This window comes from Leptinotarsa decemlineata, unplaced genomic scaffold, assembly GCF_025532065.1.
Source record: "Leptinotarsa decemlineata unplaced genomic scaffold, Ldec_3_MD MMD2_tig00001064_RagTag_RagTag, whole genome shotgun sequence".
NCBI classification, from domain to species: Eukaryota; Metazoa; Arthropoda; class Insecta; order Coleoptera; family Chrysomelidae; genus Leptinotarsa; species Leptinotarsa decemlineata.
The window spans coordinates 1,302,511-1,323,397 of record NW_027412558.1 but is presented as its reverse complement, the minus strand read 5'-3'; the positions used below and the strand labels follow the sequence as shown (position 1 = coordinate 1,323,397).

At 34.0% G+C, this 20,887-nt stretch overlaps 1 protein-coding gene and 1 long non-coding RNA gene across 6 annotated transcripts; one reads left to right on the top strand and one right to left on the bottom strand.

The window, feature by feature from the left end:
* Positions 1–356: 356 nt before the first annotated feature.
* Positions 357–19,195, bottom strand: LOC111504591 (uncharacterized). 5 transcript variants are annotated; one of them, XR_012465482.1, is made up of 6 exons: positions 18,875–19,194; positions 17,870–18,666; positions 16,873–17,808; positions 16,379–16,766; positions 11,321–11,628; positions 357–874 (listed from the first exon to the last, which is right to left on the bottom strand). It is a non-coding gene; the product is annotated as an uncharacterized lncRNA (long non-coding RNA). The 5 variants fall into 5 exon arrangements; XR_012465484.1 differs by having other exon boundaries at positions 11,321–11,535; positions 18,875–19,191; XR_012465483.1 differs by lacking the exon at positions 357–874 and adding an exon at positions 6,761–6,907 and having other exon boundaries at positions 18,875–19,195.
* Positions 9,927–16,259, top strand: LOC111504585 (NF-kappa-B inhibitor cactus). The gene is made up of 4 exons (XM_023159220.2): positions 9,927–10,548; positions 14,455–14,810; positions 15,148–15,464; positions 15,885–16,259. Exons 1-4 carry the CDS (start codon positions 10,166–10,168, stop codon positions 15,924–15,926), a joined length of 1,098 nt encoding a protein of 365 aa, XP_023014988.2. The 5' UTR covers positions 9,927–10,165; the 3' UTR covers positions 15,927–16,259.
* Positions 19,196–20,887: the final 1,692 nt, after the last annotated feature.

Below are 20,887 nucleotides of genomic sequence, written 5' to 3'. Positions count from 1 at the left end.
TTTTACACATGACTGAGGCTCCCCAGACAAGTCTCTCCTATGTATATTCTTAGAAATTCACCTGAACCGCATAGTTGGATATTATTAAGTTTCATCAACCGCGAAAAGGAAAGATAATGACATCTCTCTTAAAGTACGATGTTGGGTCACGAATGGTTTATTTTGGACTCTAGTTTCATCAAATTGCCTTGCAGTGAAAGATGCAGACAAAGACAGAGGACAAATCTCGTTCGGTGGTCAATGTCGAAGCTTGACTTTGCATTTGACCGCCTTAAGGAGCCTCATTTATCTTTGATATTGGAGAAAAGAGTTCTCTGTCGATCCTATAGATGGCGATTTCGTAAGGAAACATGTCATCGCTTCTACTTCAATGTTTTATGTTTGAAAGTAATTGTTTCAAATTAATTTTTTTACAGTCTGTATTTGAAAAAACATACATAATCTACACATCTTTGTAGAAAGTTTATTTCATTTCTTCGTAAGTTTTCTACATTGTGATGGAGAGGTAAACATCCAGCATTATTTGTATTTTCATAAATCATTCACCACAATTTCATTATCTGGGTGAACAATAAAACACTCTGTATTTATGAACTCCAAGGAAACGGCGACATTTCAAAACAAAAGTCACGAAACTTCTAGCTGTCAAAGCTCTTCCAAATTCCAGTAAAACTCAACTCAATAACCAAGAAGAAATGGCTGACTGTTGCTGCCCTATCAGTTGCATCGCCAGCTGCCCTTGTCCCCCCATACCACCGGTACCGTGCGCTCCCTTAGCGCAACCCTCTAGCCCCACGACGCTTATCTATGTTCCGATGTTGGCATCTTGTCCTTGCCCGTGTCCATGTCCTTGTCCACCTTGCCCTTGCTGTCCCTGCGAAAATGGAAATATGAATGGTAGTGGAAATAGAAACGGTAATGGCAACGGTCATAGGAATGGTAATAATAATAATGGAAATGCCAGGAAATGTTGCGGAAAATAAGTGCTCAATATTGAGTATGTTCGAAGTATGTTCAAATAAACTAGTTTGTATCTATTTCTTCTTGGTTTTATTTAAGCTGCGATATCACCTCTTGATATTTTTTTCAATGTCACATGATATTCTCCGGTTTCTTGACATGCATACAGTAAGATGTCTTCATTATTCAATTAAGTACATGATAAACCCGACAACGTGATCGAAATTGTTTTTTTTTTTGCGGAAAACATAAATCAGGCTTGAAATTTCTATGTTTCCGACCGACAAAACTTTTTTCCAACAGCGATAAAACTGACAGCTATGAAATTAATATCTAAGTGTGATTATTCCTCAATCATGTGAGAAAAAATAAAGTTGATGATGGTGGCCGGAAGACAAAACGCCTGATAGCAAATCTGAAAACACCATTAAGTAGTAGGGAAAAAGTGGCAAAATGGAAGTGCCATTCATTTTCGAATCCTTCGAAAAATGTTGCAAGAAAAAAATAAAAACCGTTTTCCGAAATTTCTGTTTTTTCCGGACATCTCCGGATATACTCAAATTTCAGAACTTTCTCAACTGTATATTGTTAGTCAGGTAAATGCGCAACTTGGCCCCAATTTAACCACCTTCGTATCTCTAATAGTTTCCGAGATCCCAATGGTGAGGATTGAATTTGAAACACCCTGTATAATGTCGTTAGGCGATTTTCACACAATTTTTCTATAAGAAAAAATGCTAATTAATTCAGTTTATCAGGTATTCAGCTGGTGAAGATACAAGTTAAATCCCTATAGGTCGACCAATGAATGTTATATAACGGGGAATTTCGTTCTTTTTTATTTATTTTCATATAAAAAACGTTCACAAACGGAATTCACACAGAGATATCGTTCACTGGAAGTCAATACCCAACCCAAACCACACCGTACTGATTTCAATACAATATTTCCATTATTATGCCTTGTATGAATTTCCGATGCTGAGTGTTTTAAAAGTTATTTGATATATTGAGACAAAATATGTCAGCCAAAAACCGCTAGATAAGAGTGGCGAAAATTTAAAGTAAAAATAGATGATTGCCAGGATGAAGCATCTCTTGTACCAAAACTCTAACAGAAATCGAATTAATCTGATGACCGTCGAGAAGAGAGACTGATGACCGTGGTACTGAGAAAATAAATATTTCGAATTGAAATTCACATTCCCCAACTTTCTCACACAGTAGCATCTGGAAAACGCCAGTCAGAAAACAATTGCTTACCTAACTAATACCACGACTAATATTGGAATATGCCTACGCTTGACGCTTTGTTCACAACATGAAACTGTTGCTACTTCACTGTAGTCTAAACAAATCATGCCTTGGGAAAAGGTTTTGTCCAATGCCCGTCATGGTGTCAACAAAAGAAGTATTTACATATTGTTTTATACATATGAATTATTTTTCGGCGCAGTCATCAAACTTATGATAGAAACATTTTTTATGCATGTACCTCTTCATAATTTTGTTTGTTACTGAAACTTTCTTTAAATGGATTCTCCTTGATATTGATCTCAGGGATTTTTGAGAGGCAGGTTGGCAATAAATTGATAAAAAATCAAAATAATTTAACACGTTGTTAATTTGTATATGGACTTGATTGAATAATTGTAGTTTCAAAGGCTAAATATGTATCAAATGTAAATAGTAATAGTTGGAAAAATATTATTGAAACGGGAAAGAACAACGTGGACAATCCAATTTTTCTTCAGAAGGTACATTAACTTTACAGCTGCAGGGAAAACCCCTGGAAAAACCTGCATCTCATGTTTCTTCAATCTTGACTGATGCAATAATTTTATACAGTGCATTTCTCTTTGAAAGTTTAATCTGTCAATTTCACTTCAAAATAAAGTATTCATGCATTAATTTCATTATCCCAAATTTCAATTTTTTGAGTTGATCCGTTCAAAAAATAAAAGGAGGGGGGGACATTAAAGAAATGCACTGTAGATATAGGAGTTTGAATCAAACTGCAACTACTGTCTTGAGGTGTAAATTTGGTCATTTATTTGGGCAACTAATCACAAATAATAAGAACTTAATTCGTGGTTAATCAAGGCAAGATAATTGTGGGAAATTGATTTTGGCCTGAATGTGGGAAACTTCCAAAGAGAGAAAGAAAGTAATTGATTTCAAAATAGACTCTAAACAAAAATATGTAGTTCATACAAAGAAGTAACTTTCAGACACGAATTGTAAGAAAAGATCTCGTAACAACTACTTTCATATGAACAATGAATTATTAAAAAAAAATCTCTTTCCTATGTAAGAATACTATTGTAACTTGATTTTGACATGAGTAATGTTAGAAAAAATTATATATTTTTAGGTAAACATCGCAACAGGAATTCAAACCATATAAATTGTGTGATATAATAAAATAATTGATTTTGGTTCATTCAGAACTTATTTTTCCTTTTTAGATAATGTTAATGATTCATATCATGGAAGGTGAAAAATCCCAGAAAGATCCACTCTGATTTCCTTCACAAAAATAACTTGTTCAATTTTTCAAGTTTTGTTACATTATAGATTGCCTTGAATTTTCTATCAACAATTATTGGCTTTTTTCCTTCTTTCGGATAAAAAATAACGAAACCAGATTTTTTTGGAGATAATTGATATTTCGTGAAATGTTTTGAGACAGTCAGCGCTGGATTTGGAAGTCTTGATGCCCCGGGGAAACAAAGAAGTGGTAGCCTCCTAAATATTTTTTTTATAAAAGTTGAATTTGTGGTTTGAAAATTTCCAGTCAAGTGATTTTGTTGAATAATTTTAAAAATGTTGAGCTCGATGAATAGAGAAGTTGTAAAGATGACCTGCAGGGTCAACCGTTTTTCGGAATATTTCACTTATTTCATTCCACTTAACTCTTGGGTACAACTTACACATTAAAAAAATGTATTGCCATCAAAATGCTCGATCAAATAAAAAATTGATAGAATCCAAATGGAAACTGAAAATCAGGGCTTTATTATGTTTGTGCAAGTAATCTTAGTAAAAATACAAAAAAATATATATATTTGGGAGGAAAAACGAAATTTGGATATTTTTTTTTATCTTTATTGTGGAGGCCCAGGTGCAGAAGCCTCGCCTATCCTCCCCTGAATCCGGCGCTGGAGACAGTCATGATAATTTTCGAAATAGTAACGAAAATATTCCATTTTAAATGTGTCAATAGTCATGATAAACTCTAGGTAAGATAAACTTCTGTCTGATCTAGTGAAATTTCACAATTTTGAATGGGAAATTCCCTAAGCCGCAAAACTAAATGATAGAGAGTTATCACCAGCCCAGAATGGATTTGCAAAAATTGGGTTTTCATTCAAACAATACAATACATAATACAAGGAATTCCCAAATGGGGAAACTCCCTAATTATTAGAGGTTGGATTAGTATAGGTAGAAAAAGTTCTCAAAAGACGTATTTATTATTATTATTTGAATTTGTTTACTAATGATGAAGGTAGAGATGAAGTTCTGTGGAAGAAACATTTTTATCGTGATTTTTCATAAAGTTATATAATCGTTTGGGTTCAATTCAGAATAATAAAAACTCCAGTATTTGATTTAAAAAATTGAAGCTTTATGTAACTCATTATAATATATTTGAAGTAAAATCGTAGCAAAATATAAATATGAAAAAATGAAAAATTGTATATAAAGGGACAATAGTTGGATGTACATCAATTAATAGTAATAATAATAATAGCTACTATTCCATAGGTCAGATGACTTGCTACAAGAGCATAGTAAAAGATTTTGAGTTGTTCTATATCTAGTATGTCTGACAGAATTTGGTAAAATTGATCTCACTTTTTTACAGGCATACATAATTTGCTTATCCCACTTCAGATAGCTGTCAATGTATACTCCTTAGATATTTACAATGTTCGGTGGACCGAATTGAATCATATCTTCAAACTGTAAGATATGATCAAAAGATAATTTGGTGGATATTTTATTACTGAACAAAGTTGTTTTTTAGGACCAATGAGCCTAATACAGTAATGATTAGCGTAGTTGAATTATTTTTTTATAGCAATAATCTTTATGAGTCTCAAGAAACAATAATGTTTATAGCAGGGATAAAATTTTAATAGTAATCGTTTGAAATTATTGTTTGAAGAATGTAAAAAAAAATACATAAATCAATTATATATTTGTTTATTTACATAATAACCATTTCAGGGCGACGTATCGGGGTTTTGTATACCTTCTATAGTGAAAATCAAAATCTCATCAGTAAATGTAGCATCTTCTAATCGAGTAATGAAAGCATTTAGGAGTAATGCCCAGTTGTTGTGGGTTTTCCTCTCTCACAGCCCATTATACAACAGGGGAGCTCGGAAAACCCTTCCTCAATCCGATACACATATGCGGAAGAGGTACATCAATGACCAAAATTCGGGTTTATTGTAAAAACATTTACCCAATGCCTAAGTGCATGTTTATTCCTGGGAATTCCTCAGAATTCGGAAGGGCGTTATCTGAATTGGCAATAGATGTAATCCGTATTGATTTTAATGTGGGAAATTTTGATCATCGATCGTTATAGACATCTGGACCACTCGTTTAAATAGTTGTGCAGTACCAGATCCAGCTCCAGAAGAGACAGTTGTGACAAAAGTGGAGTTAATAGTTTGAGAAATTCGATTTATTTTTCCATAGATAGTTCGTGAAAAGTGGAAAGAGGCAGCGGTATATTGATTGGTGAGCACTATTTGGGTTTTAACACAAAACAATTTTTTGTTTTGAATTTTATTTTTTTCTTTGTGCTAAAATTTTGGCAAAAATTGTATATATATTAATTATATTTTAATTTTCCATTTTTTGAAGGACAATCAAAGTTGTTAAAAAAAGAAAAATTTAGCTTTGAAAAATGTTTTCAAGTATCCCGATTATTAATTTCTAATTGTTGAAAGCTACACGAATATATATTTGTAAAATTTTCGTTCTTATTGCTTGAAAAAATATTATAAACAAATGCATTTTTAAGAGATAATACATTTTTTGAATTCTATTATAAATGGAAATCATGATTTTTAGAAAGAAAATCGTTTGAAAAAATTGTTTTAATGCATGAAGTCATTTTTTTTGGCAGAAAATAGTAATTTTGAAGAACCGTTGCTTATTTGAAAATTTCTTATTTTGACTACTCTTTCATATTCTGGAAAAAAAATTTTTTTGAAAATAAAATAATGTATTCATTGGATAAAAACTTTGTTATAAACAAATAAACTTCTACACTCGATTTTTTTTAATATTAAATATATGAATAAAAATAACCTTGTATAGTTTTGTAAGAAAAAACAGCAAATATAATCAAAAATTGGGAAAAATATCACAAAATGATAAATGGTTGTTTTTTTTTCAATATCAAAAAAATTAAGTGGAAATTCATTTGTTTATAAGAATTTGTTACTGAATCAACAAATACAGAATTTCCCAAGAAATATTTTTTTAAAATACGAAAGAGCGGTTTCATCTGAAAAATGATTTAATATAAGAATGAAAAATAGTTCATCATTATTTATATTTTCTGCGACAAATGAATAGTTAGTTAATGAATGCGATTTCAAGCAATATAGATTTTTATTTCAAAATGATTTTTTCTGAAAATCATTATTTGCGTTACTAATCAGATTCCAAAAAAATTAATCATCTAATGAACAATTAATTTGTTTACAAAAATATATATTCGTGTAGCTTTTATCAATTATAAATAAAAACAATCGGGATATTCCAATGCTTTATTTGTGTTGTTCATTTCCTAAAATCATTTATTGTGAAGAATCAAAATATGGAAATTTGAAGTTTTTCAATTTTTCCGGCAAGAATCTTTTCAAAAGCCTCCAAAGAATAGCTCCTATTTCCAAATTTATAGGGTTTTTATGTAAACCTGCAAATTGAAAAGAATAACAAAACCATAAAAATGTTTGCTGGCGAATTATTATTTATTCTACTATTCTTCAGTATTCATATTCGTTTTTAATATCAAATTTACTGAATATTGGTAGTAAACTTTCTATTTTTTAGTTATCTTTTTTCAAATGTTGTATATCGGCGATATTTTTTGATATATTTACAAAAAACTATTCTCTTTTTGTTCAAATGAATTCATCAACTATTTCCATTGAAATGAAATAACCATTAGTGGTTTGATGGGCTTTCTATGGGTTAGACAAATACGCCGCGATATTGGAGTCTGATATTTCACAGTTTAGACGAACATCCTGAACCTTTTTAAAGAACCACAAAAATCCAAGAAACACCAATCAAGGTCCATCCCAGATTCACAAAGAGAAAAACCGAGTCACGCGAAAAACCACTGTTTTAAAGATATTTTCAGAGAACAAAAGTTCCGGTCAAAATGAAACAATTTGCGATTGGGAAAGTTTTTAATTGATACAAGAGCGTTACAGAGATGACAATTCGGGAAAATTTGTGTGCAATTTGGAGTTTCCCTGACCATCACCGGGCCAAACTCAATAATAGAAAGTAGGTACTACTTGGTACATTATCATCACTTACGATAACTTCATAAAAACCCAGTTGGAATAATCAACAACTGTTGTAACTTATATGTTTACAAAAACAGTTCTGTCAACTGAATCAAATAATGATCAATTGCTCCTTACATTTGTTTAACCCAACCCAATCATTGATCAATCAACATAAATTTTTAATAGGAACAATTTTAAAACAAGTTTTCAATCTATGACGTATATCTTTCTGCTAGGCGTTTGCCATTATGATTAAATTTAAATTGAAAGGGGTATGTTTTCGGGAAACCTTTTATTTTGAAGAAAGGTTTTGGCGTTTCATTCTCTTGTTTCCCCTTCCGAATTTCCGAAATAAAAGTTGAACTATAAAAAAATATCTCCAAAACCGCGAAAGATGTCAAAACATGTTATATAACCGATTTTATAAACAACAATGTGTTCGTTCATAAAAACAATAGATTTTCTGATGAGTATAACAATTCAGATAACTGAAAAATCTATAACTATAGTTATTGATTATCCAAAGTTTCATAGAAACCCTGGTCTTTAAACAAATTCGCTTCTATTTTGACAAAAACTCTCAACGCGAGAAATGACATCGATCAAACTTTATACATATGTTCATAGATGGAGCAAGAATCGAAGAGAAACGACATCGATCAAACTTTGTACACATGTTCATAGATGGAGCAAGAATCGAGATCTGTCGCTCGTATTTCAGTCAGATCTTTAATTTATGAAACACAATGTGTAAAAATCTTTCACTGAATATGCCACTTTAATATCCCACTTCATTTCCGAATGTATGCAACACAAAACAAAATTTGACATTGTCAAGCAGTGTCACTTTGAAGTGCACATAGCACCTCTGTGAATGGGAGGCTGAAGCTTATACATGGGAAAGAGCCCAATTAATCACACCAAGGATACTTTTTGCGTCTTAAATTAACAATTTAAATAAAGAAACAATAAGTAACAAGTACTGTCATATCATTAATAAGCAAAAGGAAATGAAAAAAGCCATTGATTGCTACCGTTTTGACTCTTAAGAAACGCAATATTATAAAGTCAATTATGAAAGTAACTAGCAATACCTACCTATTTCTTGTAAAGTGACATGAATATACTTAATCTGGATGGATAATCTCTAACATGGATTTGTTAGTAATCCTTCTACTGTTAAAAATCTAGTCACTATTGCTTAATTAATTTCCAAAGCATTAAATAACAATGGCCAAGTTGATGTAATATATACAGATTTCTCAGAAGCATCTGATAAAATTGATCATATGGTGTTTTTCCCAATAAACAAATGGGTTTTGATTTTTCGAATACTGCCTGTCAGCTGATGAAATCCTATCTGACATGTAGAAAACAATTTGTATCCTACAACGGTTATAAATCTAGAACATGTCTAGCTTCTTCCGGTGTGCCTCAGGGCGCCTACCTAGGCCCTCTTTTGTTTTCATTATTCATTATTGACTTAAGTGAGAGTTTAGCTTGTGAACGTTTATGTTTTGCTGATGACTCAACGTTATTTTCTCTAATTAAGGACATAGGGGATTGTATAAATCTTCAATCTCAATTAGTATGCAATATCAAAGACCTAGGGGTAATATTTGATCAAAAATCAACATTTGGAAAACATATTTCGCGAAAAGATTCGGAGTCCTTAAGGGCTTATGTTTTTATCGTTATAAATTGCAGAAACTTTCATAATATTGAAGCTATGAAGCTGTACTACACCCACGTACGTTCAAAGATCGAATATGCAAGTATCATCTGGAATCCATTCTACGAGATTTATAATCCATGCATTGAAAGAGTTCGAAAAAAGTTTCCTAAATTTTTAATTACCAGAATAGATGGTTTGTACCCTGGGAGGGGTATTGAATTAGTAATAATGAAATCTATGAACTTTGGATCTTTTCAATGAGTAACTGTTGGACAATACAGCTATAATTATTATTATTATTATTGTCTTGTAGATACCAATCAGCACGTTCCCGTCATCGATAGCTAGTTTTTCCGAAATGTTCAGTCCCATTCTTTGGAATCCTAACTTCCTTCTGTAGAATTATTCGAGTAACATAACAATCAAAATTTATCGATTGTAGGATACTATGCAGTCCCAAAAGGTCACTGAACACGGTGCTATTGTCCTTGAAAATCTACTAATATGACAGTTTTCAATGTATTAACCGATAATCCATGTATTAGCAATAACATCCGTATTGAAATCGGAATTTATGAATTCTACTAAACTCTGTAAACGTTTAACTTCACACGGATCACAGCAAATAACCCCTTTTCAGCACTACGTGAATCCGGACATTCCTCTGTGCCACAATTTCCCGAAAAAATGTAAATAACAAAATAACATTGAAATTTGACAAACGGAAATCCCGACAGAACGTCAATCACCAGTGCGCATGTCCTGAAAATCCCCGTAATTTATTCTCCACTACCTAAATTCGTTCAACCGCTCGGTTTGAAGTCATTCTAAACTCGACTCTTGACTGTTGTTTTGTGTTCTGCACGCTTTCTGTCAATTCGCTTATAATCGATAAATAGAAAGTTTCGCGAACGGTTTACAGTGCCTAAGTTTTACAGAATTTTATTTAGTGACCGATATTTACAGTGCCTTTTCAAAAATGTTCAAGCAACACATCGTTTTCGCAGATGCCACCGACAAGTCGGTAACCAAATACGGATATTACGAGGGATCTTCAGAAGATAGTGGTTTCTTGTCAGGAGACATCTCCGAAGAAATCCAGTATTCCGGCCTCTTAGAAACGGAGTACAAGGAATCCAACCTGCACCTGAACTCGGGGGTTTCAGACGACAAGCAAGGAATCGATGAGAACATGCTCATCGACAGCGGGGTTTGCCTTTTGGATAATTTCTCAAAGCTCAGCGTTAGCGGGCAAAACAATTTAGGCGCTCCGGATAAAATTAAGTCGTCTGTTGAGTTTCCAAGCCCGAAACTGGAAGGCCCTTTGGAGAATTACCAAATTCAAGACGAGGACGGAGACACGTAAGTGTTTTTACTATTTTTATCATTCAAATTGTCTTTATTTCCCACACCAGACAAATACAATGCCTCTAACCAAGTTAGCATCATCAGGAGATGAAAACGATGAGTTGTTGCTGTTCGATCCTTGCGGCATACTGATAATACAAATCAATATGTATTCTTCAGTAATATAAGGAAATACATATGACATTCTTAGACAGTACCCACCGTAACCTCAAAACTAAAGAATGCTTATTGACTAATAGTCAGTATCTAAAAATAGCCGTTTCCAATAATAATAATATTCCATTCTATAGGGGAATTCTGTTCTTCATGATGTCATCAGTCACTCACCAACTTGTTTATGAACTCCCGGAGCAATAAACACTATTTTTGTGCAACTTACAGTTGTGGATTGTGCATCATTGATAAAATTATGCATATGCTTAAGATTAACTAACCCTTTAAGGGCAATCTATGAAAATTCTTTACTTTATTCATTAATATTTTTTTGAATCAATAATTAATGCACGAAACTTGTATGGTTTTCCAAATTTATATACAATAGTTGAGAATAGCTATTTGTCTGAAAAATTACATTAATTTATTTACAAAGTTTGGTTCTTCAAAAGACTCCTAATTATTGAACAGTTTTTCGCTTAACGATAATTGTCGAACCAAAAGAAAACATTATTCTACCCACTTGTTTATTCATTCATAGATTGTAAGCCTATTATTAACATTTGAAAAAAAATAATTTTCAAGTCACTATTTGGAGAAAATTACAACCTACCTTCGTATCTACCTAGAAATCCGTAAGGATGTCAGTAATTATTTATAATCCTCAATGTAATGACCTCATGTGGAACTAATAGGAACTTTCATGAAATCAAAAACCCAATTTCATCACTTCAATTTAAGTTGGTGATTAGTCCGTAAAATTCCAGAAGATTCCCAACCTTATGGATTTTCCAGTAATGGAAATTCCCGGTCGATGTCAGAGGCTACCTGTAAATTGCCTTTATTTGGTTATCTTTATCATATTATGATGATGGTGGCAGCGATGCAACTGTTTTCATGACGAACTGACGCAGGAACGTTCTGAAAGAAGGCCATGCTAGTTGATACTAAATATCCGGAAACGCCCGATTGCTGGAACCAGTGGCGTACCTTCGTATTCCTATATTTATTATATTATAGTAACCTTATTGTTTAGGTCAAGGTATTTAACTTTGGAATAAAAGTGCACGAATAGCAAAATTACTGAATATACTATTTCATTATTGGTTTATATTTATCTGTGATTATGAATTGTTTCCTCTTTTCTTCACAGTTTGAGATTAATCTAAATTTTATTGAATGAAATATTTCATAAATTCATTTACAAAATATTTAATACGTACACGGGGTTAACAATTATTATTTATTGTACGAAAATCAAAGGACAATAAAAAAAAGGAGCGTGATAAAATAGTGGAAGTAAAACAAAATGTTCAGGAAATTAAAAAACTTCAAATATTTTAAATGAATCCTTTCGTACTTGGACAATTTAATTGTTTGTATTTTGAATTCAAAGAATCTCTAGAACTTGGTCTTTGAGATGTACCATAAAATATAAGAAACACGTCGTTTCACGGAATTCTTGTAATAAAATCAATAATATAATGCTTTTTACAAATTCAAGACACTGAAGAAAATTTCAAATAATATTATTGTACATATTTTTGCATATTCCATTGGGAAGCAAAAATTATCATAGTTTGAAAGTTGAAAATGCACATTGAAATTTTGGGTGGAAATGTAAGGTTATGTAATAGTTGGGACCACCAAACTAAATATATATAGCAACAAAAATTCAACTGACCCAATTAAAAAAATTGGCACAACTCAAGGGTATATTTTAAAAGTTGACGAACTTCAATTTGTTGAATATTTTTTGTGCCTTGAATTGCCATGCCATGGATTCAACTTAGAATTGATAATCTTAACCTAACAATTCTATAAATCAAATCATCTAAAAGAACAATTCGTTCAGGCCAGCCTCAACACCCTACACAGTAGGTTAATGGACTGACACCTATCAGAAAACAACTACTCCCCTGGCTAATACCACGAAGGGCGTTGGATTATATCCGACAGGTGTCAGTGCAGGATTCTTCACTGAAGTTATTCCTGCATATGCTGTTGGCGATACAACTGCCGCAATAGATTTTCAATTATTGGAACACACTTGCAGACCGGTTTCGGGCTGTTTGGCCACTCGTCAGTGCAAGGTAGTGTATATCATCAACATAAAGTCGATGATTTCCGATAATTGAAAATCGAATTCCGTCAGAGTATCATTCCTCGAACTAAGCTGAAGACTACAACAAACAACAGGTTTGTCGTCGCTCCATCTGCCTGTGAACGAGGTAACCAACTGCATATCCAAATTTGCCCAATTCCTCGTAAAAGGAAAGAAATCTTTCACGTATAGTCAGTGGGCATACTTGAAGACTGGCTATAAATCAAATCATCTAAAAGAACAATTCGTTCAGGCCAGCCTCAACACCCTACACAGTAGGTTAATGGACTGACACCTATCAGAAAACAACTACTCCCCTGGCTAATACCACGAAGGGCGTTGGATTATATCCGACAGGTGTCAGTGCAGGATTCTTCACTGAAGTTATTCCTGCATATGCTGTTGGCGATACAACTGCCGCAATAGATTTTCAATTATTGGAACACACTTGCAGACCGGTTTCGGGCTGTTTGGCCACTCGTCAGTGCAAGGTAGTGTATATCATCAACATAAAGTCGATGATTTCCGATAATTGAAAATCGAATTCCGTCAGAGTATCATTCCTCGAACTAAGCTGAAGACTACAACAAACAACAGGTTTGTCGTCGCTCCATCTGCCTGTGAACGAGGTAACCAACTGCATATCCAAATTTGCCCAATTCCTCGTAAAAGGAAAGAAATCTTTCACGTATAGTCAGTGGGCATACTTGAAGACTGGCTATAAATCAAATCATCTAAAAGAACAATTCGTTCAGGCCAGCCTCAACACCCTACACAGTAGGTTAATGGACTGACACCTATCAGAAAACAACTACTCCCCTGGCTAATACCACGAAGGGCGTTGGATTATATCCGACAGGTGTCAGTGCAGGATTCTTCACTGAAGTTATTCCTGCATATGCTGTTGGCGATACAACTGCCGCAATAGATTTTCAATTATTGGAACACACTTGCAGACCGGTTTCGGGCTGTTTGGCCACTCGTCAGTGCAAGGTAGTGTATATCATCAACATAAAGTCGATGATTTCCGATAATTGAAAATCGAATTCCGTCAGAGTATCATTCCTCGAACTAAGCTGAAGACTACAACAAACAACCGGTTTGTCGTCGCTCCATCTGCCTGTGAACGAGGTAACCAGGCAGATGGAGCGACGACAAACCTGTTGGTTTGAAAATCGGAATTCGATTTTCAATTATCGGAAATCATCGACTTTATGTTGATGATATACACTACCTTGCACTGACGAGTGGCCAAACAGCCCGAAACCGGTCTGCAAGTGTGTTCCAATAATTGAAAATCTATTGCGGCAGTTGTATCGCCAACAGCATATGCAGGAATAACTTCAGTGAAGAATCCTGCACTGACACCTGTCGGATATAATCCAACGCCCTTCGTGGTATTAGCCAGGGGAGTAGTTGTTTTCTGATAGGTGTCAGTCCATTAACCTACTGTGTAGGGTGTTGAGGCTGGCCTGAACGAATTGTTCTTTTAGATGATTTGATTTATAGCCAGTCTTCAAGTATGCCCACTGACTATACGTGAAAGAATTCTATAAATATTGATAAAGGTTATAAATAATTAGAAAAAACTACTTTCCAAGTAGCAACCAATGCAAATTTTCATCTCCCCCTTTCTGTTACAGATACCTCCACATGGCAATCAAAGAAGGTTTTGTTGACGTCGCCTTGAACTTGATCAAAGCAGCCCCTCAGCCCCAACTCCTCGAAATCCCCAACAAATGCCTTCAGACGCCTCTCCATCTCGCCGTCGCTACCGGTCAACCGAGCATAGCTCGGTGGCTCGTGGTGGCTGGAGTAGACCCGTGTCCCAGAGGGGGCAACGGAAACTCACCCCTCCACATTGCTGCCCTCAAGAATGACCCCAAGAGTGTGCAAGCAATTGCGCAACCTGTCGAGCAGGAAGAGAGAGATAGGCTGGGTTTGAGCTACCAAGGACATGTATGCCTGCCTTGTGATTTTGAACAGTGGAATTCTAATGGTGAGTAGTTTTATGTGCCTACAATCAGTGGGATTGACCTTCATTTCTTCTTCTTCTTAATTTGGTCCCGGCTTCCAGAAATGGCGCTATTATGTCCAGTGCTCTTTTTATTATAGTAATAACTATAATTAAAACTTTGTCCAGAGAGTACAAAAGTCTTACTTTACACAATATTGTACTCCATTTTTTCTTCTTCTTAATATATTTGTATTCTCTGTTTTTCCATTTCTTCTTCTTCTTCAATATATTCTTCTTTGTGAAAGACTTACCTTCATTTGATAATTAAACCAAAGCTTACTCCATTCCCACAAAACAATCATTCTAATTTTGTTTGCAGGTCAAACCTGTGTTCACGTCGCTGCTATTCGAGGACACGTCAAGGTGCTGACTCAGTTGGTCTGGTACGGAGCAGACATCAACGCCAAGGAGGGTTGCTCAGGGTATACGGCCCTGCACTACGCTGTCAAGCAAAGAGATGAAGCTCTCATGCAGTACTTGATTGACTGTAAGAATATCGACTTGAAAGTGGAAACGTATGCAGGAAATAATGTCCTCGTATTCAACAAAGTAATTCCAGCTTCTATCAGGGTGTTCTTAAGGAATGAAGGAGTACCGTCACCTTATCCTAGCGATACTGAAGACAGCGAAACTGAGGTGTGTATTACTGTATTTTGGCATCTTCCTTTTTGTAACTATCCATGAAATTATTAGAAAGTAGAAAATGCATATGGATATTCTTTTCAATGGTATGTTTCCTAATATTTTTGAGGCCAAGACTGCCCATTAAAAAGTATTTATTTGGACACATGCTTGAATGACTCAATTCTAAATGGAATTATTACCTCAGGCTATTCAATTAGTAAAAAGAATATTGTACATCCTGACATCTCACAATTAAAAGCTAAATTATACTGTCAACAATAAGAAATAAAAGTTTTATGGCTGATTTCATTATTGATACACAGGTGGCGTTCTAATAAAATGTGTTCCATCTGAAAGGTTTAGGTTAACTTCCTTCAGTAGTTGTCTTGTATATCTCACTGAATTATTTTGATGGAACTTTTTTCTTTGCAGATGTATGGCACCAATGATGAATTTAATGGAATCAGACTGTGAGGAATTCGCAAGGTTTTTTAACTATTCAAAGTGACTGTGATGGAGTCTGTACATACAATTTGGTTGGCAGTATTATACCACTAAACATTTTAATATTTAAAATGTCGTTTAGGAACCTATTATTATTGAGCAATGGGGTCCTGTCTAGTCTTTTCAACACTAACTTTCTGAAAGAAATGTATGTTTCAATGTAAAGACTGAGAATAGAAATGTATATGTGTTCTGTTACAACTTGTAAATAGTAATTAGCTTTAAGTTTTTTTTGTTAATGTATTTAAAATGATCCTAGTTCATGTGAAATCTAGAAAATATAGTAATTTATTTTATTTAAAAGTGCTTTTTATTTACGATAGAATATTTGTTTTCATTTGAAAACTAATTTAACCTTCAACTATTTTGAAAGGACATGATTAAGACCTAATCTATGGAATTACTAAAGTAAAGTTACTAACCTTCACATTAAAACACCAAAGTCACCATTGGATAGCCATAAAAATCAGAAAACCTTGGTGGGTACTTTGATTTCTCTCCGATCTCGAGTAATCGAGCTGTATCGAAGCTTTTCGATCACTCACCTTGTATGATTATAGCAGTAATTTAATGTCTCACACTGATTTTTGTCTTGGTTTAGAGAAAAACTTGTTTCAATCCAATCCCGATTTTTCCAGAATTTCCAGTGGACGGTTCATTTAACACAATTTAGTCAGTCTCTTCTCTATCATTGTCATTCCAAGCCAGGTCTTTGCCCCTCGAGGGTACTATTAGATCATTCGCCATAGCCTTCATTAATTTCATTTTGTATCATCATTTAATTATTTTCTCTTCCAATTGGTCTGTGAACTGATTAAGAGATTTTGAAAATCTGCACGATGAAGTTTACTTCTCGATGAAAAGAGATTTTCATCCAGAAGAGGGCAGAGAGGGTTTACTATTTTCCATTGTTCACCAAAAATAGTTGAAAAATGTTGACCAGTTTCTACTGATGAAAATACTGAATATTTACTTAAAATGTTTGTTTTAAACACAAATATGAATTTCTCAAGAATCGTTGGAAACAAAAAAAACAACTTCTGGAAATTCAAAATGAACAATAGTAAATTTCTTTGTGGAGCCGCCAAATTTGATGTGAGCCATAGAACATAAAATTTGTTGAAGGAATATTTCATATTGTCACCACCTAGTGAGCAGAAATCAAACTTTTATAAAAGGGCATCGGAAAGCAGGAAAGTTCTGATTTTCATCTAAGAGTACAAAATAATTCATAATCTGATAACTGGGAATATTTCTAAAATAGTTAAAGATATAACAAAAAAAATTATCGAAATTCTAGATTCTGCATATAGAATCTCAACCAAATTATTTGTGGTTAGTCGCCAAACTTGGTGTGGTGTTTCAAAAAAGAATTTTTTATCCCTAAAGGGCTACAAAAGGGTTTTCTAGCATTGAAATTGGAATCGAAAGAACGCAGATTTATAATTTTCAGGAAAATCTAATTTACATCCTTAATCTAAGACAAAACATATAGGTAAATGGATTTCATCATTATATCATATTTTGTCTTCTTTTAATTGCTAAACTTGAAGGTTCTGAGAACTTTCGATTGTCATCGCTGATTATAATGCAAGAGAAAAACTTGTTGAAGGTTTTCAGTTTTTGTCATAAAACAAGCCTTTCATATTGTTACTGGATTTGTGTATTTAATATGGTTTTTCTCAATCATTAACAGATGTCACTACTAGTTGAAGAGAAATATATTTCCTGAATAAACAGCTATCTCATTACTTCAACAATATATTCATTGATTAAAAGTACACGTTCAAATCACAAAATCATAGAAGAAATATCAACAATAGACTTTGCAACACTATTTTTTGCTTGGGCACTGAAAATAACACATTTTTTAAATCAAATCTGTCCTGATGATTTGTCTCAACATTACTTACCAATTTCGGCTGAGGACATGGATTACAAGGGGGGCAACAAGGCACTAACATGTAATCTATTTTAGCCATTGGGGCAGGTATAGAATATGGCACTTGATAGCAGGGATATGCCAAAGCGTTCAAGCAACTGGCAAAAGAAGGGCAAGGACAACAACAGCAATCCATATTTACACTTCAAATTTTGATTTTCTGTGAGCTTAAACGAAAAATTGTGACAACTCTTCAATTTTGAATGAAGCCAACCAAGATGCACAGAAATAACACTTGAATCCCTTGCTATGTAAAATATTTCTTTGATAAAACTCGATCTGGCACGTTTGATTCTTTATGAAATGAAGAGATACGACGTACTTTGACTTTCCATTCATAGAGGCGCTAAGCGCACACCCATGTTTACATTTGGAACAGATTCTTGCTCCATCTATGAACATGTGTATAAAGTTGGGCCAATCACATTTCCCGCGTCGAGATTATGAGATAACAAAAGCGAGTCGGTAAAGCACCAGGGTTTCTATGCATGTTTAGACCAACTGTATTTCTTATTCGTAGAATAATTGGCCATATTGTCATCAGTCTTAAATTCAGTTACAGGAATATAGACTTGAATAGTTTTTAAATGTTACACAATATGATACCTCACTCTGGAATAATTTTTTCTAAAATCAGTTTCAAACGTTTTATTTCGATCTATTTGGACTTAGCGTTACATTGAGGTTGTTACTTTAACAATTCTGCTTCGCATCAGACAGACGTATTCCCACAATCTGGACAGGGACGATTATTTAGTTTCACTTTTGCTGAAAAAGTCGAAAACATCATTTAAAGCTAATGTAAAACTGTTTGTTTAGTAGTTCAACTCATCTTAGAAGATAATGGAATGTTTGAACAATTATTTCCTTTCGTGGAGCAATTATACATGTTTGACAGTTTTGAATACGAAACTGTGTGGGAAATGTCAGATCACAAAGTAATTGAATTTATTGAAATGACATAAAAAATACTTACTTTCTTCGATGTGCCGTTTTCTGGACATGGACAACATGGGGAAATGGGTGGCAGGAAAAACGGAATAGTATTTATTTGTTGATAATACGTCTGGAAAGGCATATTCGGCAAACAATACGGTACATAATCTATCGGGTAAAAGACCTGCTCTTCCTTTTTACTGGACATTTTGTTAAATAACACTGAAAATTTTTGAAATTCGGCCTGAAAAGTTTTTCTGATTTTTTTGACAAGTTATTCGTTGTTTTGTTTAACAATGTCAGAGAAGTAAATGTCATAAAGGTGTTAGTCTACACAGAGTGTCCTTCTTGAATTCAGATTTTGAAATAGCATTATATTGCAATCAACGATGGAACATATAGAAGAAGTTCGAGAAAAGAAAGGAAAAGATATTAAAACATTTATATATACCTTGTGAAGGAACAATCTTTCAAACTTATGACACAGACACATAAGTAAAAGACATAGACATGATAATATAGATTGGCCGTGACGTTCTTTTTAGTTGTTGGAGTCATTGTTCTCTCTCCAATGACCAGTCCATATAATGACGTCAATGGTTAAAAAAATTACAAGAATTTAATGAAATAATAAAATGTTATAGAAGTTGGGTTTTCGAAGACCTTCATTTATGTCATCACCTCAAGTTTTCTCATGGGTTTCATCTATGTAAATGACCGATCGATTTTCTTAACAATATCTTTTAATATTCTTCTGCTGAATATCAGGTGTCTTTGTTTTAGTTTTTTTCTGTGAAAAAATAGTTATTAGGTATTATCTTCTAGAAACTGGATGGTACGTAAAGTAGACACTTTTTTTTGTTGGTTAATGTATTATTTATTATATAACATCAAAAAACACCTTCATCAAAGTCGTCGAAATCTATCTTTCGACTTGTTTTTTTCGGGCACTCGGAAGCGCACATTTGCCATTATCTGTTTTTTCATCTCACTGATTTAGAAGTAGCAAAAATTACAATATCGACTATAAAGTGTATGATCACGTAAATGCCAAGACGTGAATTTCTTCATCTTTTTAGTTGTTGGAGTCAATGTTCTCTTTTCAATGGCCAGTCCATATTCATTATTACATCACTGTTTCTACTGTCTATGCTTTGACTCTCGGGCTGTACTTAAGCCTGCTACCTAAGGCGCATAAAGGGGCGGACAAATTTCACCCGCAATCTTGAATTTGATAAGCTGTATCTGCCAATAATATCTTGCGATGAAAACAATTCCCCTCGGCCATGTTAATGATTTTTATGTGTTTAAAATCACTTATATTACTCCATTTTTCAATGGGAACCTTTGCAAGGTCTCATCTTGAAAAATATTTTCAAATTTCCAATGCATCAGGCTGAGATCAAATTAATATTTTTTTTGAAACACTCTCTATTGTTCTGTTATATCTCGATTGGAATCCAAATTGCGATTGAATTGCTATGCATTTCCATGGAGACTAGAAAACATCCCACACCAAAGTGACATTTCGAAAGTAAAAATCCAAAATTTCCAGTAAAACATAAACCATTACCCAAAATGTCCAACGGAAACGGAAAAACGTGCGGAGACATTGGTTGTATCTGCGAAGGGTGTTACCCTACAAACTGCTGTGTTCCCGTAACTGTATGTCCCTGTCCCCCGCCTCCACCTTGTCCCTGTGAACCTGTGAGCGTCCCATGTGTTCCCCAAGCCTGCGTCTACGTACCAGTGGTCACTCCTTGTTGTCCATGCATTCCCTGTGACGACAATGGTGGAAAAGGGAGAAATGGTGGAAGTGGCTGCCCCTGTTAGAACTGCTGGTCTGGAATGTTGTCCAAGTTGTAACTCAAAAGTTGATTGTAGTCTAACGAAATGTGATTCTTACAATAAATAATTGAAACCTAGATGAATAATTCAATGTGCCCAAATCACTATTGAATGTCTAAGAATGCTTACAATTCAAATTATGGTAAAGCTGGTTGGTTGTTAAATATAGATCCAGAAAATCAAATTCCTTAAGTAGGTTAGAAAT